Below are 23,889 nucleotides of genomic sequence, written 5' to 3'. Positions count from 1 at the left end.
GGAATTTTGAATTTCAAATTGTAAACCGAGCTCGCTGTGTTTGTATAACCCCGTTGTGTGCTCCGAGGCGGAGTGTGCTAATGTTACAATTACAAAGGGATGAATAATGAAAGCGTTCACTTTGTTTATAACTTTTTATGCAAAAATAAGAATTTATAATACAACTAAAATTATAGTACATTAAAATTACTATTTACATAAATACATTTAGGCACCGTAATTTTTTCTCTACTTATATCTAGGTTTGTCGCCGGCAGAGCAGGTATCACAATTGCGCGCGCCCATTGCGCCGTCTAGTAAGGGCCGGACTGGCCGGGGGGGCCGTAGGAGGTGCTGACGCCGGAGCCGCCGTGACCGCCGCCGATGGAGCCTCCGTGGCCACCGCCGATGGAGCCGCCGCCGATGGAGCCGCCGTGTCCGCCTCCGATGCCGCCGCCGATGCCAGAGCCGCCGCCGATGGATCCGCCGGAGATACCGCCGCCAATAAGACCGCCGCCAATGCCGCCGCCGATGCCAGAGCCGCCGCCGATTCCACCACCGATTCCACCACCGAGTCCACCTCCGATGCCTCCAGCACCACCGTCCTTCTGGGTCTTGTACTTGATGAAGTAAACTTCGGGTTTGGAGGGCTGAGTGGGAGCAGCAGTGGGGATGGTGATGTCGGGCTGTTCGTCGGGTTTCTTGACCAACACGTAGACCAGGGTCTTCTCTTCGTTCTGGGCCTGGGCGGGGATGATGGGCGCGACGGGTGCGGGAGGAGCCGGTGCCTTAATGAAGATGATCTTGTAGTGCTTCTGGGGAGCAGCTCCGCCGCTGATCACCTGGGGACGCTGTTCTTCAGGTTCTGGGGGAGGAACGTGGACGTAGATGTGCTTCTGGACAATAGCACCGCCGCCGAAGCCAGCGCCGCCGCCGAAACCGGATCCGCCGCCGAAACCAGCACCGCCGCCGAAGCCAGAGCCGCCGCCGAAGCCGGAGCCTCCGCCGGAGGAGAAGCCTCCGGACGAGAAGCCTCCTGAGGAGAAGCCGCCACCACCGCCGATGCCTCCGAAGCTGCTGGAGCTAAGGCCGCCGGAGGAGAAGCCTCCGTGGCCGCCACCGATGCCGCCTCCGAGACCACCGTGGCCGCCACCGCCTCCGGGCGCGTTGTAACTGTATCCAGCCTCAGGCCTGGCTGAGCCGAGTGCCGCTACGGCAGCTAATACCTGCGGCAGAAAATTCACTCTTATACAACACTGTTATAAACAATTGTTTAATCGATTGCTCGACTTTATTAATCGATTGTTTGTTTATCGAGAGATGAGCTCGATAATCGCGATGAATAGAGCCGAGCGATCGGAGCACTAAACAATCCGACTAGGAAGCACAAGAGCGCGATCACAGGAGCGCGGGTCACCACACAGGTCACAAGTCACTTTCACTGCGCGAATACCTACCAAGAACGCTTTCATGTTGACTCACGGAGGTGTCGTGGTTGTGTGATGCTCTGTACCTCCGACCGTTGGTTTATATACTGGTGGCTCGTCGACGCCTCTCTCCCGGGCTCTTCCTAAGATTCGGCCTTCGGGCCATACGAGAATTATGATTTTAATGACACCCGTCCAATTCTTCTTTGGTGAAAACAATGTGGATCTTGCACGGCTATTGGACACTTTCACAGGCTCGCCTATCGTAATTATTGATATGTCAACGGCTTTTTTGTCGATCACATATTAATTTTCCATTGTTTTGGTGATGTGCACTATTGTTCTAGTTAATCGGAGCGGCGATGAGGTCGTATTACATATCTATTACGTCTATTGTTGACGTGTTTGACATGTTATTGACGCAGCTTTTACTTTCGAGGATAAGTTTGTTGATTGCGGAACTGGCCAGTGGGCAGTTTCCTTGTTTTCGATGCTATTGTGTCACATGATTGCTATAAGTACTTCGTGTGTCCGCTCCATACAGAACATTTCTGGAAATCACTTTATAAAATTGCGATCGATAATAAACTCAAAAGATCGTGATGAAAAAGCATAATTTCATACATTCGTAAATTGATAAAGTACAATTTATTCCCAATAAAATAATTATATATGCATTGTAAACTTGTAGATGAAGTTTGTTACGTAAATAATTTAATTAATTACGCAATAGTTTAGTGTAAGAGGACCCAACTCTTTAGTTTATAGGTTTACAATCAATATCTAAACGTCAGGTCAATACATAAATTATACATTTATTAACCCGAAGTGATACTGGTTTATATGAAATTACTACCGTTGGTCAAACAAGTCACATATTTCACGAAATCAAATGCTTTTGACTAGTAATTAGTAGTACTGGCTGGTTATAAATAAATCGAAGAAAAAATGCACCAATTCAAGATCACATACAAGAAAAACATAATCTTCGCAGCATTGCATATAAAACCTCATTCATAATTCTGTGTTTAAATTGAAAAAAGAAAAATAAATGAAACGATTCCGTTGTTTTTTTCCTAACCATTGTCTGTCATAGGTCAAACTATTACGATGTGACATAACGCCGGTAATAAAAAAATAACTATCTCTGATTAATTAACTTTATGCGATGTTATAAATGCGTCATAACTTCACGTTCATGGCTGATAATACTTAAAAGAAAGAAGAAAAAAGGGGCAACCATTTTGTAAACTGGGATCGGTCAACAGAGAGTGGAATAAGATTTTGTAAGACTTGGTCTTCACAGCTGTAAGTAGGTGTTAAGCTAGATTTGTTTATTACTATGTCATGGACTTATTTAATAAAACAATAGATATACATTCAAAATAATGCTCTATTTCCCTTAGTGATTTCGAAAAAAGACAAGTAAAATCTGTCAAACTTATTGCACATATGATTAATTTTTTTTCGTGGTTACAAACATACAATAATTATTCTTAAAGCAATAACAGTTACGGTATAAAGAAATCAAGAAATACAGGATACATTTCTCGTCTGAAATATAATTAAGCATCCGTTCGGTAATCGTAAACAGTAATGAATGAGTTTTTATTTGACTATAGTTTTGTAATTTCGTCGTCTGTTGAGTCTTTGGTATAATACTTTACTTATACTTTACCTACTTCATATTTTTTTTATACTAGAGGTGCTTTTCTTTGCCTGCTACTTTTATATACGATATTTAATTGTGAACTCTACATTTTTATTTAACTAAATATTTAGTATTTTTCGGTTATTTTTAACATTCTAACCTGCAAGAACCTCAAAAAATACTGGTAGCTTCATCTATTTTTGTCAGACTTCCAAAATAATGTAATTTTTCAATTCGGTCAGTTTTCTTGAAATGTAAAAAATAGTAGTAAATAGTGCAGTGTAGCAAATGTACCTTTTAACATGTTTTCTGCTTAGAATTTTACCTTTCTTTATCAACGCAAGGATTGTTTGTAAATAAAAATAACCCCAGCGAGTTTATTCTTTACTTTATAACAACAAAAGTGAAAATCTGGTTACAAAATCAACAATAAATTGATAAATACATCGTCCATTGTTAAAAAATGGTCGTAGCTGGTCAGTGGCCATCTTTGTCTTGAAGTATTGAGAGAAATAATGACCTGACCTGCCTTTCCCAGTTATTGACTTTCTCGTTGCAGTGCGGTAGTGACCGGTGTAACCTCAGACACTATTTTGCATGCTCAGCTTCTGTTTTTTATTCCCCTACATATTATGTATGAGAAATCGTTTTTATTTTGCATGGAATTATTTTGTGACCATAGAGTAGACAAATAATAGAGGGCGCTTTTTTTCAATCGCTAATTATTTTGTAATTTTTATGAACCTCTACCTAAACTATCACTTCCTTTTTTGTCTAGATACTAAAACTGTTTTTATTTGTTCTAATTGAGCAATAAACAAAATGCCATGATGAAGTAAACAATCATTATCTAGATATTATATTATAAACTACTATACAGCACGGCACGGCACGTAAACCCAAAAAGTTTACATTATCATCAAATCAAATTAGATCGCTCGCTTTTGTTGATTGTTTCTCTTGTAACAAATTGTTTGCTCATGATTTTGTTGAAACAATAATCACGAGTTAAGACAAACATCTAACATAATGATCTATATCACTAAACGAGGCCACTTGAAGTAACAATAATGCAGCGGATAAGGTCTGGGTTTTCTGATTTAAAAGTCGCGTATACGTTCCCAGTTTTTTGACTTCACTAGGTCAGAGCTTTATCCTATCAATGCAATCTATTTCATCAAATTCGATAGAGCAGTTGAGGCATATAAGCATTTTGAAGCAAAACAATCATTTTTTCATATTTTGTAGCATATATGTATGTTGCATATATGTAAGCGAGCCTTACGCCATTTACAATACAAAATAAAGCAAATTCAATATCATTAATTTTAAACAGCCCACGCAATTATGTGCTCAAATATCACAGTAATGGATTATGTTCATAAACAATAGTCTATAGGCATCATTAATAATCCTATTGTCAGTCTCCGATGTCCAGTCGGCTGAGGTTAAGCAATATAGTCTACTTTCACCTAATAATCAGATTCAATGTGATGACTTATTTTATAAATAGAGTTGATGTCACCGTGGCTCTAAGGTTTGCAGGCTGGACTTGCAAGTAATGTGTTGTAAGATCAAAACCATATATAATTTGATGACTTTTTCAATGATCTTTGTAATATTCGAAACATTATACATATTGATTTAGGACAAATTATTATACGATAAAAAAATTAAGTAAAAAAAGTTCCCTGAAAGATTAAAAAAAAACTTAGGGCATAAAGTATTATGGCGTCAAAATTCTAAACAAATAAATTAAAAAAAAAGTTATCAATTAAAAGCTAAGTATGTATAATTGTATAATATTATGTATTATGTTCTAATGCAGTAATGTATCAAGCTGTGATAAAAAAATACAAGACAAGTAAACATAGTTTGAAATAAGATAATCTAGACAGATATTTTAAAACTAAATTCAAAAACCAGCCAAGAAAAATATTATCTAGACAGATATTAAATCTTTTACATACTTCTTATATATTATACCGGTTTCAATTTGTTCATAGTTAACTAATTACTTTCCTAATATAGAAATCAAATTGACTACAAGGAGCATACCCAATTCAATTTAAAAAAGTAATAAATATTCAACTTGTTAGTGAAAGTCCAACGAAAGTGCTGTTGATACCGAATCTCGTTTTTCGACGCTTATTTAAGTTCAAAAATCTAAGATCATCAATAAAAGACTGAATCACTTAAATACTTACCATTATTTAGTCATAAAATTGCCATTAAATAGATCAATTGTATATCTTCTCATGTCTTGCAAATTATGCTTATGAACTTAAAAAATAATTTCAAAATTCGTGTTGTTTTGGGTAATCTTGTTCTTTCATCTTTAAATAATTACAAAATAATTTCAGTAATTGTTAGTTGATAGTCAGACCAAGTAAGTCGACCTTTTAAAACCTAAGGTCAGCTCTATACGGCTAATTGAATATAATTGGATGTCTGTACTTACGTTAAAAGTGTCCAAACAATTTAACGGTATTAACGTCATCAGCTTATAAGTTACCACCTGAAATGGTTAATTATAATTCCATATTTTGTATTTTAATACAACATTGACCTATAAACTTTTAATTTGTTAAATTTGTTAAAGAAAGTATTTCATGCCATTTTTGTTTAAAACCGAAACTCTTATTTAATGCTATAGTGTTATCAATTTAATGAAAGCGTGTTTTCTTAACGACTTAAATAAAAAGGTGACTATTCAACTTGAAAATTTATGCATTTCAAATTAATTGACCTCACATAGCTTGTATAAAATTTAAAAAGAATTATAGTACGTAATTCTTAAGTAAACTGTCGTAAATTGCCGTGTGAGAGGATTCTAATGATGTAACACCAGACCTCGGGATGTCGAATTATAAGAGAATGCGATTATGATTTGATAAACCGCAAGATTTGCACTATAACATTACGAAACATAACAATTTAAAGAATACTGTGTGAATAAAATAGAAATGTTGTTATTGACGCGTTCAGTCGGATGTCGGCTGGCTCGCGGGTTGGACATGCGTAGCTTTTGTTACACGAAAATGTATTATCTGTCTCAAATAAGAAGTTCAGTAAATAGACCTATGGATTTAACGATTTATTTTAATATTTCAAATGTTCAATCGTATAGAAATCGTGTAACAAATTTTTGGGCAGGCAGCATCTGACATTGCCCAAAAATCTTGACACGATTTTAATTACTGCTTATAATTAATTCGTGAAATGGAACTTGGGTATACGTTACTGTTAAAATTATACGGTGACTGTCAAAACACATCTCGTAATCGTGATGTTATTTGTTGGTCGATGAGACCATGTTTATTTCGACCTTGGAATAAAAAGAAAATTGTTTGGTGGCAAACAATTGTTTTGGGAATCATTATGGACTTATTAAAATGTTTAGGATTCGCATGCTATGTAGACGCTTCATTAACCTTTTGCTCCACAAGTAGTTTACTCTATGCGCTCATTTCAAGATTAGGAACTTTCGTTGGTTATGATAGGAGGTGAGTATATTCGCCTTAATTATAGCACCTTCTTGCTTGCTGTCTGGTTATAGGGAAGAGACAAAAATTCAAGTGATTAAAGCAGATAGAGACCCAGCATGTTCTGTCGACTTTACTTCTTCCTCTAAAAAAACTCCTCTAGGTTTTCCCCGGGATATAAAACTGAAAAGGCAAAAAAAAGACGAACGACGTTAATTTGTTTTATATATTCGACCAGTTACATACCGCTTTCAATACTTTTAATCTGAGAGTGAGATCTGGATGTGTATTCAGCCTTAAGGAATAAATAACGATTACATACCATGACCACAAAACCCGTCAAAATAAACAATCTACTTAATGATTTGAGCCATTTGAAGGAAACAATTGAGTAACAATTGCTCTTAATTGGCCATTAATGTGGAAGTTGGAGTATTTCGTTTGTTATGTCACTGTATCTGAGAATGTTTGTTTTTGTAAAGCTGTGTGTAGGAAAGATGCTCTACTTTAATTTAAGTAGATAGAACTGGTCTATTAAACGTTTATGTATATTGAGTTATATTATAGACTTGAGCAACTTATTATTCACTGATAACTGAAAAAATTTATTCGAAAGTCATCGGTTCAATCCGGTAGTCTATACTATTTTCAGATGACGATAAAAATGTCTAGAAGTTGAAAAAGAGTATTCAACACTTATGATACACATTGTATACCTTAAATATTGGGGGGACTACCACCACTTCGCAAAGTCTTAAAAACACAATACATTAGCAATTGTGAATAAGACGTTAGACCCAAAGAGTCATCTCTATTCCACAATGAAGATTGTAGTATGCCTCCAGCGGCAAAAAAACCTAAGTAGTCGTTTAGTACTTAACCTCTCTACAAATACAACGTAACTGAAAACAAACTGACTTAAGAGATGCTTCATGAGTTGAGTAATCGATTACGTCATAACCGTTACGCTTGTTATCGATAAGAGTGGGCAGTTATGTAGGAAGCTTGAGTTCCTTAATGTCAGGCTAAGTGACGGGTGCTTCGGTAAAAGCTAGTTCACGTTTGGCTATGAGGTCAATTTGATGTTAGAGAAATAGAATTGAAATAGATACATATTTAATGCAATAATTTCTATTTTTTTTTCTTTTTTAATAGAGTTAATGGACGCTTAGCCGTTTATTTGTCTTTGTCCTTCTTTCAACTTTTTACGATTGGTAAAATATATATTTAATGCAATAATTTTTTAATCAATTATTTTTAGCTCTATATTTTTCTAAATTTCGTGTTGGCGCAGGATAATCTTAAGAGGTTTTGGTAGGTTCAGCTGGAACGCAACATAGGCTAGGATTAAATATGTTTATAGAGTTTAAGATGCTAGAAGCATCTATAGCACTATTCGGGCAATATAGTCATAATTTAGGCAATATAGCAATATTTTTTGTAAACATGCGATAGACTAGTTTCTGACTCTATAGAATTATGAGGGTCTAACATAAGTTGGTTGGTATTTGAGAGTCGCATACTTTTGATGTTACTCTTAAGTAATTGCTATCGTTAAGTAAACAGTTTTTACTTTTTTCATTTAAATAGCTTTTCAATATAAATATAATTTTAATATCAGCATATCTAGCAAGAGCATGGGCAAGATCCTCACGTACCAAAAAGTCTGACCAATTTTTAATACGAAATTCGATACATTTATTTTGACAATTTACCAACATATTTCATAACACCAATATAAAGAGCTTCGTAAAAACAGTTACCGTTAAAAATAACCTTTAAGTTAAACATGTACGTACCGCGTAACAGCGGTAGTTAACAATATTTTCTATTTTAACAGTTGGTTACCACTTTTACTGTTTTGTGACTTGTAAGTAAAGTTTCTTCTACTTGGGAAAGGGTATCATCTTCATCTATCTTTTAGTGACGTCACGAGTTATTTTGTTTCGTAAGCTATCGATCAGTTTGTAAGTAGTGTTGTTACAAATATGGTGATATATTACCTTGTTACGATAAATGGAAATGGTATTTGATGCGTGGTCTGTTATTTCGGTTTAAATTCATGAATTGTTTGAATAATACTTTGACTGAATTGATAGCCGAGCAGTCAATGTGGGCAATGTGTCGCCGTATTGATCCCCAGTCGTAAGTTATCTTTAAAAATTAAATCAATAATTTCAACAAATAAACGTAATAATAATTCAACCCACTTCAAAATTACTCGAGAATAATTGAAAACATAATGAACGTAATTAATCCAAATCCCTGCAGAAGTTATGTTTAAAATAAAAACTTTTAATTAAACATAATGTTTAGTCCGTTGTTTGAGTGACCCTTGTTAAACTTGTTTCAGTGAAGAAGGGATATTTGACAAGGGATTACTTTAGCGGTTAAAGATAGATTAGGGTTAGAATTACGTGTGCTTTTTTAATGTTTGAACATTAGCTGGTTGGTTAAGTCATGATCTTTTAATGAAGATAATTTAATTCTTAAAAGTGCAAGCTTTTAAAAAAGTGGTTCGGTGTTTGAAGAAAATATTGTATGTACTTCTTTCCCGCTTTTTATTACAGAGATGACAAATGTATGATTGTTCGTTCAGTCTTAAAAGAATTAGTAAATTGTGAAGAAAGTATAACATCTTTTTGCGCCCATAGATATTTGGTAGACCGGTTTTAGGTTTATTATATATGATAAAACCTGAATACTGCTGAATAAAATGATTTTAAGTATAATATTTGTTTATATTGTTTGAGAACTAACCAATTCATACCCAATGTTTCAATTACAGACGTCTCACCTCAGCCTAACCCCTGCATGATATAGCACGATGAAGTTACTTAATCAGATAGTCTTAATACTAGTAGACAGAAGACAGATAAACATCGATATTTGTTCTAACATTTCTATTTATTTTTCTTTTTAATAGAGCAAACGGACACTTTTGCCGTTTATCCTTGTCCTTCTTTCAACTGGTTAAGATGTTTGATATTAGTTAGTATGAGTGCTCCTTTTTTAGGGTTCCGAAAAAATAGCTATAATTGAACCCTATTTCTGGGGCTCTGCTGTCTAGCCGACATTATATAGGCTGTTGCGGTTACTGTGTTTTTAGCTACTTTAATAAGTATGTTGATTACAAATTAATTACCCCAAAAGACTTGTTTAGGTTTAGCCTATTTATTTGGAACACTCAGTGTCGAATGACTCGTAATCGACCGTTTTTGAGTCACATGAAAACTCTAATCTTAAGTTATGTGGTGAGTACCTCTAAATTTAAACTACTTAGTATTTTCGTCGCACTTCAATACTCTCCTGTCTTCTCTCTCTCGTACCTACTTCACAATTAAGTCTTTTAAAAGATAGATGCCATTTTAGAAAAGCTGCGGTCAATACAAGAATGGTAGACAACCTGTACATTTCACGTCATAAGATCCAATCAAATGTATTTCCTACTTTTAAAACTCGTTTCATTTCTCCGAGTATTATCTGAACAATCGTACCGTCATTCTTTCGTATACACTTTCGTTGAGTTATCTAATAGACAGGAGATCATGTAAATACATAACATCAGTATTAGGTGTACTATCTCCAAATGGAATATTATTGAAGCTGAAGAGAGATACTTGATTTCGTATGATGCGCTATCTCGCTTCCACTCTTTGGAGCTTCCATTGATGTAAAAATAGTACTTATACATGTGATAGCTGCCTCTTAAACCTATGTTTTCATAATCTATTGCTTACATAATAATAGTTATCTATTGTAAAAAATGGTGGCCCAAGTACTTGTTGGCGTAAAGTGTAATAGGCCAGATTGGATATAATAAACAGATATATAAGAAATATGACAGACTGCCATTAATATTTAATAACTGCGATTTTAGATGAAACAGTCTGGCAGTCTGTAATAGCTTGAATAATACGTAAGTTTCGTGAAGCTGATACATAATTATTTAATAATTTCCACCAAAACTAGTAGGGCGATCCCGATAAATACGCGTGGAAATCGTCATTAATAATTATTAATCTGCATCACCACTGTTTCTCGTATAAAACCGTTTTAAATCAATATGGTTACATAGAGAATTACGCTTGGTTAATTTATTATGCGTTCCTATCCAGATAAAGCATAAATCAGTGTCACTACACTTTTACTACTACAACTAAAAAGGTTATTTCGACAGCGAATAAAAAGTGAAATAAACCTTTATTTTAGATTAGTATTCACATCTTTAAGTGGAGGTGATCTCAGAGAGCTGTAGCTGCCAACTTAGTCACTAGTTATGTCACTCAAGAAAAGTGTGTGAACACATTCACCAATTGCAACCGTCCGTTGATCCGGTTGCAACAACTCTTGTTAGCATCTCATTCAAATTGGAATACGTTTTTGTCTCTCTTTGTTGCTGTTTCTGTTCCACTGATGGGTAATTGTATATGTCTATCTCGTTTTTTCTAGGGTTGTTTATACATTTAATTAACATATTTTTGTTAGACTTATAGGCATACGGAATTGTCTATCTGTGTTTGTTTGTGTCTATATGATTTATGTTCACTTCAAAGGACACGGCAATAAAAAAATGTGGTAGGATGGATATAGGGGAAGATGACGACCCTAAATACGACGGATGGGTGGTGTAAAAGACGACATGGCCGCAAATAGTGTTTCTTGTGAGATGACGTCCGATAGAAAGGCATGGAAAAAGAAGACATGTTGCGCCGACCCCAAATAAAATAATTGGGGTAAGGGCAGGGGAATGGTGATGAATTAATCAAAAACCACCGTCATCATCGAAAACGTTAAACGAAAATTGACTTACATAGGAATAAGTTGATATAATGAAATAGGTTCAATAAAACGATATTAACCCAATAAGACATTGCCTCAATTCAAACCAACCCAGGCTTACGAAATTTTGATCACATCTATTCCTACTAGAACTACATTTACTGCCGATTCCATAGCTGAGCTAGTCGTGATGATACACTAAACAAGCCGGTAGCCACTAAGAGCTACTACTAGCTAGTACAGCTCACGATTACGCATTATTTGTAACATGCAGTAGTGATGGGGTAAGCATGAATCATGAATTTATATAACCGAATCGGATATGTCAGAGCAATCCTTCTCTAGAACCTAGTTAATCCTTATAAGTGTTAATTAGGTTTATATTACTAACTTGGATCATCCTTAAGGCTACGTTAATCAGAGATGAGTTCGAAAGATGAGCGGTACGAGGATGTGTCGCTGAGCTGTGCTAGTATAGGATTACTTTTCACGACCATATACATATTTTATTGCTTATTATCTTCGGAGGCATTACTGCGACTTTTTTCTTGTTCTAACATATATCCCGCTTTTTAACATAATATCTAAGTCGACTGACTGAATAGCGATTAAGAAATCTTCCTCGATTTTGAAATGAAACTACTTTTACGGATTTTATCGCGGTTTAATGTTTGATTTTAGTTCCCGACGTTTCGACACCTTTGCAGGTATCATGGTCACGGGCAGACTCCTCGATGTTTTTTTAACGTACTAACGACTTTCATCAAACATGTCTAAGAACACTCGCACAAAATTTATCTTTAATAATAAAATAGCTCAATCCGGGAGCCATGCCGCAGACATGCATACAGACACACCAAATTTATAACACCCCTTTTATTGCGTTGGGATTTAAAAACAAGACTTCCCGTTCAAAACTTAACGAAAGCGTAACTACAAATGTGTCTATTACATATTTTTAGGAACTAGCCCATCTCTAAAGAAGAGCAGCCTTAAGATAAAATTAATTCCGTTTCTTTAATATTTATGAGTAAACCTTTGCGGGGCTTATTTCTTGTGAGATATGACCTCATGAGATTATTCAAGATACATTTGATGTCTTTGAAATCTGTACCAATTTTTATTGAAATCCCAATGTGACGTCATGAATTTGGAATGGAAACGTGGAATGGTTTTTTTTACTTTGTGTTTTATGAGTTTTATTATTTATGTGTGTGTGTGTATTGTGTATGACAGTGAGGATTTTGGTGCTTAATCTAACAACTTTTCTCGCCGCCCTATTTTTTTTTAATTTTTCAAGAGATCCAGGTCCTTATTTGCCGGAGCCCTGAATGTATAACTCAAAACATTCCGTATTTTAATCTAACCCAAATAATTTTACTCCTCTTTGTTTGAATATCATGCATATTTTCTAAAATGCTCATTAACATTTATTGTAAATTTTCTAAACTAATCAAAAGTATTCATTCAATGAAATAATATAAATACCAACGCATTTACACCTTTTCACTAACTAGGAAGAACAATCACGAAAAAACTCCACAACTTCATAACTAAGAATATAACATCAAAAACATGTGTGAACCAAACCAAAGGCGGGTAAAACCAAAGTTATTGATTACATTCCTGTCACACTTACGATAAGATCCACTATTTGCATTCATTTGCATGCCGACAATCGTTCTCATCCGTACAACGCCATAAAAACGAACTTACATCACCCAACGCTAGTGAAACTCAAAAGTGAGTAATACTACAAAATCTACTATGAGTTAATCTTCTATTTCTATCAGATTTCTATGCGCAAACGCACACCGTACGTGATAGGCCATTCGATGCGCGTCGCGGTAGGCCTACCGAGATCAAATTGACTACAGCACTAGCAGCATTTTAAATCCAGTGTTACGTAGATTATTAGAACGAAATTCGGTGTGATGAAGGCTTGAAACAAATGAAAAGGATACGGCGATAATTGGAACAAGGTTGAATGTTCAGAAAAAGTCAATATTACGTTGCCCTTGATAATATTTTATTTACACAAAGATTTTTTCGTGATGTTTTTTTCGTCCTTTCATATTTAGATCAGGTGGGTGGCACCGGCGCTCTAAAACCTAAATGGACCGGTGTAAGTACGTTGAAAGATTTTTACGATCAATTTTGTTTTATTTAAGATTGTATAAAAAGCATTCAAAACTAAAATGGACAAAATAGAATAATGTAACGACGGTTTTTACGTTTTCTGATGTAACTGAACTTGTATGTAAATTTTACAATGTGAGCGGATAAGAGGCGTATAAATTGTAGATCGTTTAAAAGCTATGTTGAAATTGTATTCTTGAGGTCTTTTTTGGACTTGTAAAACGGACACATTCACATTGAGAAAATAGGTGTGTGTGTAAATCAAGAAATTTTTAGATAGAAGTAAGTTGACTCTACAAATAGACGAAATTTCTTTGCCTATCGCAAGCATTCACAATCTTCACACAAATCTCTCATAAACACCAAAATATCTCGCCTAATAAAACAAATTTCCTGTGAAACGTACTTTTACTCTTCGACTTTGAAATGGCTAAAACCATTTAAGGCAATTAACTTACCAAAATTTCCTTACCGAAAACATTTTATGATACTCAAACATCATTCATTTTATTTTAACATCGTAAAAATGTTTACTCGCAAACTTGACTCGACTTCGCAAGTTGGGTGTTCGCAAATTTCTTTAAGCCTATTGGTTATTACATTTCGTATAATAAGTTGAGCAAACTTTGAAATAACATTGGGTCAAATCTCTTGGGGAATTTATATTCGAAGGTAAGAACTAAACTAATATAAGTTACAAGTTGCAGATTAAAAGGTACTGAGTGCTCTCTGATTTTATATTGGCTTTGAAATTTCAAGGTAATTTCGATTATCATAGTTTCAGATCTGTTTACTTTGATTTTATATTTTACTTAGATGTTTGAAGATAACCTCTTAAATGAGAAGTCTAGAGGTTGGACATTATTAATGTTTCCAGTTATTAGGATAGTCTGTTAAAGCATTTTCATTTATGTCTTTCCCATGAACTTGTGAATCTGTTGCCGTTGTGGAAAATAGACGGTGTATTTCAATACAGGTAGCAGGGCCACTTATTGGACGAAATAAGTAGTGCATTAAGAGCTCCTAAAATGTGACTGCAAGGATAGCAGAGTGGTTAAGGTCGCCACAACAAATCCAATGCGCGACGTATCGCTGATTCTACCCCCGCGTTAGACAGGCGTTTGTGTGACCCACGAATACTGGTCCTGAGACTGGGTGTCATTATGCATGTGACTGCAAAAACATCCTCTGTAAAAACCTTCCGCGACACAAGGATCAAATTAATAAGTGCGGGCGTGGTTTAATTTTCTAAAAGAAAGTCGCTTTCTTTTCAAATCCTGGCAAATTAAATAAAAAGGCTCTCTTAACTTTAGGAGAGTCAAGGTTAAGGTAGTTAAGGTTAATATTACGACAATACTTCAAAGCAATTGTGGAAAAAAATATGAGTCTCTACATCATTTAGTCCAACTCCAATACATTAAGAGGCAGTCTAAGGCATTAAGGAAAAAATGATCAAAATCCGTTTCATTACCGACTGTACTTACGTGTCAATATTTTAATATCAGTTACATAATGAATATCGTAAGTATTCGCTTTAATTTGCATGACATCACACCGGATCACGTGACCTACCATAACCGCTTAGTGCTGTGGAAAAGAGATAGCGCTCTACACCGTGTAATGCGTTGTCACGCTTCCACAGCCTCAGTTATATTACTTTAAGAGGTCTCGGTGAGTGTTGGTGTTATTCGACGAGAGAAAAACACGTCTTACCGTAACGTAGGGAAATGAACTCTGCACCTAAAATGGGCATGTAATGTAAAGGTGAGCACACATATCGCAACGACGAAAATGCGATTATAATGACATTATAAGCATAATGAACTGGCATAAAATAGTAATTTGTTTTTGTCGAGTTAATATTTTCTTTTTGTTAAAAAACGAATTAAACCGGTCAAGTGCGAGTCGGACATTGAGGAATCACAAGTAGGGTCAACAAAATCATCAAATTTATGACTATGACTCCTCGTTGCTTAGCCTCAATTTTTATTTCCTTATAATAGTTTTAATCAACAAAAGAAATACATTATCTGTGTTAATTTCCAGTGTCTTCATTCTTAAAATAGAGAACGGACAAAGTGACGTACAGACAGCTGTTTACTATTTTTGCTCTTTGATTGGGAACAAAACAAGACAGATAACAAAAGTTTTTTTTATGAACGATTTTGAGGTTAAAGCAATGATTGAATAATCATGTGAGTATCCATTTGTTTGAAACAGATCAGTAAACCATAAAAACCCATATTGACCGTTACAACCCATCGATCTGTAACTACGGTATATTCGATATCGTAAGTGAATCCAGACTAGCTGTTGCCCGCGGCTTCGTCCGCATTATAAAGATTGACCTACACCATGTAAAAAAAGAACAGATTAAAAAATGAGCACTGTATCAAAACTAAAAATCGTGCACCTGCCAATGCAAGTCCCATCAAACATGGTGCAGCCATTTCAGAGCTAAGCCGAAACGAACAGAAGTAAGGCATAATTAAAATAATATATGTATATGTTTTTTAATATGTACCGTAATATTACAGGCAGACACTCTAGTTTTTATATACGAGTATGTATATGTGTGTGTAGATATATGTAGATGTGCTATAACCCTTAGTTATGTTCTTACGTAATCAATGGACTTCATACTATTTGATTGCGTCCGAAACGCGTAAGTAACGCAATAACGCCCATTGTAATTGACTTCTAATTTGACGTTGCTTAATATTTGTATATGTGATGGTAATCTTGCAGAGGCTTGTGAACTATTGCCAATTAAACGATTCAATAAAATTTCCAAGCAATGTATGATAATAATGTGTTGTAAGTACAACGCCTGCGGTAGTCGTGTGTTGATAAATTGTTTATTAATATACTGAAATATCTAATTTTATGCCTGCTAATGTGTTAATTATTGCTGGGCTTTAACAATGAGGATCGCCAGCGAGTTTGTCGTTAATAATATGAAGAGGTTTTTCTCGTCCCGTCTTACATTTTGTTAGGTAATATCCTTTCAAAAGCTCTTTGAAACTGATCCAATTATGACAAAGGAACTATTACGTTTAAGCTTAAAAAAAAACAAAGATGAGAAGCTGTACATTATAATTAATTAGATTTTATGCAGCTTTTGATATAATAAAATGATAGAGAACGTAAAAAAATAATTATAAATTAATTGAAATATGTGATAACCTAACACTATCCTCAATCTAGGCTCTCACCACGAGATTGCTATAAAAACGTCTGAAACAATTACATATAAGAAACAAAATCCATTGCGGGCTCAAACAGCATACATAACCTCCCAAACAGATCAAACCACGCAATGTATCTTACACAAATGACAACTGTAGTTACAGTTCTATCTTGTTTTATCATAGTAAGGGTTAGAGAACATATCAGTTTATCTAGAATTGTAAGGTAAAACACTTGACAGTCGGCTCACTGACCCGTATGTTATTATCCATGTGAGAATCGTGAACATTAAGAAGACAATGGTAGCCCATATTCTGAACAAAACGTTGCATGTGCATGTAAGAGTGATTACTTCATACGCATATACGGCGTTTTTAACTGACTTTAAATAAAAGTTGTAGGTTCCATGGTTTTTTTGGGCTATGCATGAATTCGTAAGAATGAGTTGCAAGATTAATCCCAAGGTAGGAAAGTACAAATGTAAAGCGAGAAATCTTTTTTTCCGGATGGGAAATCATCAAATCAATCAGTTTTGGGTTGAGCGGATTTATTGAGAGATGTAACCTGGATTCCAAATTTAGGAACCTATACGCAAACCTCTTTTGGCAGTGGGTAGGCGTGGTGATCAATGCCTTCCTTTTATATATGGGAAGAGGACTATGATCAGAAGTGGAATATCCAGAAGCTGCTATTATGGATATTGATTTTATCACAGTAACGTGTGTATATATCCATTTTTCTGCATGCCCCGCAGCCTTTAAGGCTTGACATTCTGTGACATTTCATCTCACCAAGTTTCACATAGATACAGGTATTTTACCTAATTTTCTATCGTTGCCCTCAAATTACCTTTCATTTTCTTACCCATATTTTAACAACATTTTAATTTGGAACATGAAGTGGAAATATTTGAGAAAATTTGCTTACAAGAAGGTGCTATAAGTAAACATTTAATTCCGGACCTGTCTCAATTTGAGTAAAATTAGGTGTAATATATATTATAATTTAACGAGTTTAAATTACATTTGAACTTGATTTTCCTTGTTTTTGTAGATCAAAATTATGAATTTAATATTTAAAGCCTGCGGTGTTGTAATAAATTCGTTATTTTCCCCACAGACCTGTAAAAATTCGAGTATTATCAATATTGAGATAAGGATCACCATGCTATCATATGACTAAAAAAATTGGTAAAAAACTCTAGATTTCATTATTTGGAATACGGGTGTATCCTCACGATGTAGTCTTAGTATGTTTAGCAAAGGACATTTATAAGGCTTTGGTACTTTCTAACTCTTATTGACATTTGCCTTGGGTTCAAACCTCCAACCTCCTACATACAAATGCGTTCGAACAACCGCAAGGCCACAACTTGCGGTGTCATGATAGGTCAAAAGAAAGGTGTTCACTCAAAATGTAATTTATCTGTCTGTCTATCTGCGGTTAGGAGCTATCAGACCATCGTTGTCTAATTTTTTAGCTATAACTTATTTTAAAATGTGAATGAGATCTTTCTTTTAGTTTTGATACTCTTCTAAACCTCCGATATCGTATCCTCCATACTGTCAAACAATATTTAGGTCCCCCGAGACGATGTCGCCGAACTAAAATATCCCTTCAATATGGCCCGATCTTTAAGTAGATTATATTGATCATAAGATCAGAAGTAAATGTGTATCATAATTTAACACCAGTTTCAGCTCGCTATTCTATAGCGTTTCATTCTCGCGTTTCTTCTCCTTAGCTAGAGCACTTAGGTAGCGGTGGAAGATGGCGTATCCCCCAGGGGTAGTGTGTCCAATGTTTTTTGAAGTCCATAAGGACGCCCTTTGGATCACACTTAAATACTATTCTTTTTGTCCATGGGCAGAATACATGTCTGTATCAGTTTGAGTAGAACATCTTTATTAAATAATTCAAGTGCGATGACCGATGTGATCAAAACGAGAGCAACCATGCGTCATTAACTCACAACGATTACTTTCAAAGGTTTCCTATAGCTAGTCTACATTCGAGTAACTCGCCGATGTAACCAGTGATGTAACTATATTGAATTTCACGCAAATGATATGTGAGTAATGTGTTAATATCAGATGCAGGAGGAAACGTGAGGTGCTTGCACTGTTGCATGCATTGCGACTTGTTATGCTGTTATTATGCGTGTTTTTAGCGGCATTCGTGAATAGGCTTAGGTTTTATTAACTAATTGACACTTTTAGATTAAGTTCTTTTTCTTGATTTGTCATTTTGTAATAAAAAGGTTTTTGTTTCGTCTTGTACTTTTTTAAACTTATATTGATCAAAATGTCTTATATTAATTTAAAATAAAGTTAATCTTCATCATCTAAAATTAGGAGTATCTAGGAACTAAACTAAACTAATATTTACATTTTGAAAGGTATATCAATATAAAAAGAAAAATATGCATTATTTACAAAGCGTCAAAAAAGATATCCTCATCCCTGCCAAAGTCGGGAAACGTGCCCAGAAGGCTGGCTGCATTGCCACGTTGTATGGCAATGCTAATTCTTTGGGCAAAATATAGACCAGCCTTCTGATCACGTGTAGAGTCGACCAAACGCTTTGCGAGTTCTTTATAAAGAACTCGTGCACCTGGTCCCCATGTCCCGAACGTTTCGACCCCAAACGGCTCAAAAATATAATTACCAACAACGTTATTATATTTCCGCCGTTTTAGGGCTTCCGCGGCTCCAGCAGCAGCGCCCGGCGAGACCGCTGAACTTAGAACATGGGATGGCGCGAGGGTGTCGACGCATGTCGCGTCCCACACCAAAGGCCGACCCAATTTCCAAGGCAGCAATGATATTCCGTCAGGTCTCTTACCATCGTTGCGTACCAAACCATTGGGTTCTAAAACGGCAGGTACACCAGCAGTGACAAGAGCACGACGAATGATGTCATTAATATTTGCATGACGCGGTATACGCCCCGCGCTCCTGCCGCAGGACAGGCCATGATGACCAAGGCAATCGACTCTTTCACCGCATTGGCAAAGATGAGATGCGACACATTGTACACCCAAACGCAAACCAATGGCGAGCTTTTTAATTACACTTAAACTCTGACTATACTATTGGCGTTTTCAATATCTTTTTAGTGTTCCATTAATAAGGCTCCATTGTCTGTCCAACAGTCTTACTGTCCGTCTCTCCGTCCATGTATCACCAGGCCGTACCTTATATAAACCGGCTTTTTTCTCCCTGACTTGAAGATAATCTGAATTTAAAGACCAACAAAAAGACCATATCCGTTTTCGCAAGTAACACATTGGCACAAGTCGCCACGATGTCTCTATATTTGTCAAACGGAATGTAGAGACAAATCAAATAGTTAGGAACTGTGTAAATACAACAGAAAGTGCCTGAATTATAATACTCCTCAATAGCAATTGGTGCTAAATGTATGTATTTGAAATATGCTTTCATTATGAAACAATCACATCAGTCGCATTTTGATTTCAAACGCCAATGTAGATGTCGTACAGAAAACGCTAAGGGCCAAAATCAATGTTTTTCTTTCTATTATATAACGCAAACAATTCTACCAAAAAACGTTTTTGACTTTGCTAAGTACTAAAGAAAGTGATGGTAAAATCTCGACTGAGTACACAAAATAATTAAATAGGAAACTTTCTTTGAATCGTGAAATTTTTTCGAGTGCTGTTGAGTTGTCGCTGGCCAATTATCGCTTGTTATCGAATCGGCTCCCTTTAGGCCGTCCGCAGGCTTGACGACTAAATGATTAATCGAGTGAGGTTATCGATTTAAATATAAAAGTGGAGAAAGGTTTTTTGAGTTTGGATTTTAATGTTGGTTTCGTTCGAGTAATTTATTGTGAAGTTTGACTTAGAAAGTGTAATACTTTATCAGAATAAGAACGATTCATGAATATGTTTACAGTCACTGGAAAAAACGATGAAGCATTTTCTTTAGACAGCGGATGTGCCTTCTCGGGTCCAGCAAGGGTACGAAGTATGGTCCGGGGCAAGAGGGAGGGGATACCGGTCGCATCCGAAGACGGCCAGAAAGCAGGCAGAAAAAGTAGGTTTCATGTCTTTACTATTGTCATGTGAAATGTAGACATTTAAGAACACCACTTATCAAAAGAATCTTTACTGTTTAATTAAAACCAAAAAAATCAATTTTGAGAAAATTTTCATGAATTATTTTACTGTCGTTATAAAAATCGTTTTTTACCAATAAATATCGCTTCCATCCAACCTTATATTAAACCTATTACGCACTAAGATACGCAGCATAGTGATGTGTTACTACATCGTAATAGCTATATTTAACACCATAGAAAGTCTGTCTTCCTTACATTTCCATAGTATATACACCATTTATCATGTTATCTTGATTTCCATTCATTGTTTAGTTTCCGAGTCTATTAATTTCTTTGGTAGCGTAAAAAGTGTAATTATATGGTCGTTATTTTACTTGTTAGACTTTTAACTTCGAGAATGTGAAGAATAATTTTAAGATATGCATTTCTGTTGTTTCTTGTTCGACGTTTTTATGCCTAACGTTTTTAAAACTTATCCTGGATTTGTTTTACAGACTTGCAGGCAACAGGCGAAATGAAAAAAAAATAAAAAACTCTTTTTTTTTGTACCAGCTGTGGTTAAACTTCGGTCTAGATTTTTAATATTCTGTTAGAAATACACATTAAGCTATAACGTCCTTGAAATGCCAGGCAACGGACAGACGAACAGACGACCAGATGTATAGAGATATTAGCTGTTGCCCGCGACTTCGTCCCCGTGGGTAGAAGATATAAGTTATAATTTAGGTTTACCTGCCCGGTTTTTTTCACATTTTCCATTGTATCTTAGCTCCTATTAGTCGCAGCGTGATGGTTTATAGCCTAAAGCCTTCCTCGATGAATGGTCTATTCAACACAAAAAGATTTTTTCAATTTGGACCAGAAGTTCCTGAGATTAGCGCGTTCAAACAAACAAACAAACAAACTCTTCTGCTTTATATATTAGTATAGAGTATAGATTGAGATAGTGTTTTAATTTTACCCTATTGATTTGGAACCCGCAAAATTTTCTATCAATGGAGTAACCGCGTCTAGTGCAGTAACGTTAATAGGTATCTCCTTTACATGTAGATTAGAATATTATGAGGAGAGAACATAGCTCAGCACAGACATACATACGCATACTATAACAATATCATAAATTCAAAATAAGATCATATTTTCTACACAAACCTCCGAAACCTGTCTTTGAATAAAACATCGGCACCTCAAAAAGACATACGTCATATGGGAACAAAATGTGGCGTAAGGTCACGCCTTGGTCCCCGTGTGTGAGTGAGGTCCCACGCACAAAGCCGTACATTAAATATTTTGTAAGATAATGCTTAGGTACTGAGGTTTATACGAGTGTTGTATAGAGTTGTAGGAATGTTGTATGTTGTTTTAAATAAGTTTTTAGTGAGTAGCAGTAACATGTTGAATTTTAAGATTAGTTCTGGATGGCTCTTGCAGTGGTTTTTGGTTACTACAATTATGACATTTCAGATTTGTATTACTGCATCATTTTTAAACGATTTATAGTGACGCGATTACTATTTGTTTCGGAAAACAATGCATGCTCTGCACTGATTCTTCTCTCCGCAAGCACTTTTAATCAGTGAAGGCTGTTTGTTATACGGGTTGCTGCCTTACGACTATTTATGACGCTAAAAAATCGGATGTTCTTTTTTGAACGAACGAATCTTATTTTCATATTTATAAATAAATATATCTTCTCCTTTTATCTATATCAATGCAGTAAGCCTAAACGCAGAGTTAAAATACTTTAACAGACTATGTGAAAATTACTTACGCCATAAATGTACTATCCAGTAAAAATCACTATAACACTAGGAGTGTTTTTAGTATCATAAGGACTCCTTACCTTCTATAGTCTGTTAGGTCTTAATATAAAGATGAACAAAGGCAAGGAATACGGGCTACCCAGTTAAAGCAATATTGATTGGTGATTGATGGCAGTCTTATTGAGACAATCTTCTCAATTAAATTGCATAAGTCACGCGGCACATTCGAGACCATTAATTGGCTGTTAATTAAACGTCTAACGAACAGTGATTGCGAAAAGGTTAGGCTTATTGGATCGACATGAAAATCTATACAACTCATTACACAGATATTGTTGGTGTTCATATGAATTTATAATGTTCTTTTTTTTTAACTGACTTCAAAACGCTGGACATTCTCAAGTCGTTTGTATTTTGTTTTTTTTACACTAATAGGTAATTTGACCAGCCAATATAATTCACTGCGCAAGCGTATATCCAGGGCCGGATCTAGGGGCCCAGGAGCCCCGAGGCACAAAGGAGTGGCCCCCCTTGGTTCAAGTTACTTTCATTCAGAAAAAAATTTATCGAGCTTTTTTTAGATGCAATGCATTGTGTCAACTGGTCATGGTGGGCCCCTAGGCACTGGCCTAAACTGCCTTATGGATAATACGGCACTGCATATATCGCGTTCAATAAAGTGTGAAGACCAATAACTACGAGTAAATTCAAAGCCTGGTTAAAGTTCGCAACTTTTTATAAAATATTTTGGTAGAATTTGTGAATAGAATCCTGTGTTGCACAGGAAAGAGATGGAGGCATAGTGATAACTAAGTTTAAACACCTTAACAGTTGACATTTTTACAGATGATATATAAATGTTGCCGCTAACAAATACTAATAACAAAGGAGGTTCAGCAATGGTTGTTGCGGTCTTAAATTTGTTTTACTAAACTTATTATTGTTTTTAAACTCATTCGTACGAGTTTGACTCTTACTTGCCATGTTTATTTTGTGTGAATTCTGTTTTAATTTTTGTTGGTTTACTCTTGTCCTCCATCTATCAATCAAATATATCAGACAGGTAAACATTATCTAACCAAAAAATATTCCATAGACAAATTCCGTTACCAAATTTCACAACATGTTTTCAAGTATTCAAATCTCACTTTTACATTTATTATTATCTATATTATTTTTAATTGCTGCAGACTTGTATCGCCCGAGGAAATAAGGATAGCGCTGAACATATTTTCTAGATTTTTGTTCTATAAAAGTAGTTTCAATACTCTGGAGGTATTATTTTTAGAATTGTATGGATACGTAGACTGTCTCTCTGGGGACGGCAGTAACCGAAATATAATGTCGTTAATGATAATTTGCCTCGTATACATGTCTCCGTCAACGCG

General features: G+C 35.5%; 2 protein-coding genes across 2 annotated transcripts in view; both read right to left on the bottom strand.

Annotated features, from left to right (window-relative positions):
* LOC113499058 (fibroblast growth factor receptor 3-like) overlaps positions 1 to 23,889 on the bottom strand; it is a 138,587-nt gene that overhangs the window by 38,534 nt on the left and 76,164 nt on the right. The window lies entirely within an intron of this gene.
* On the bottom strand, positions 121 to 2,138 carry LOC113499059 (glycine-rich cell wall structural protein). The gene is made up of 2 exons (XM_026879394.1): positions 1,437 to 2,138; positions 121 to 1,205 (listed from the first exon to the last, which is right to left on the bottom strand). Exons 1-2 carry the CDS (start codon positions 1,449 to 1,451, stop codon positions 294 to 296), a joined length of 927 nt encoding a protein of 308 aa, XP_026735195.1. The 5' UTR covers positions 1,452 to 2,138; the 3' UTR covers positions 121 to 293.

Source organism: Trichoplusia ni, chromosome 11 (genome assembly GCF_003590095.1).
Source record: "Trichoplusia ni isolate ovarian cell line Hi5 chromosome 11, tn1, whole genome shotgun sequence".
Classification (NCBI taxonomy): domain Eukaryota; kingdom Metazoa; phylum Arthropoda; class Insecta; order Lepidoptera; family Noctuidae; genus Trichoplusia; species Trichoplusia ni.
The sequence above is the reverse complement of the archived record's forward strand: the minus strand, read 5'-3'. Positions and strand labels throughout refer to the sequence as shown.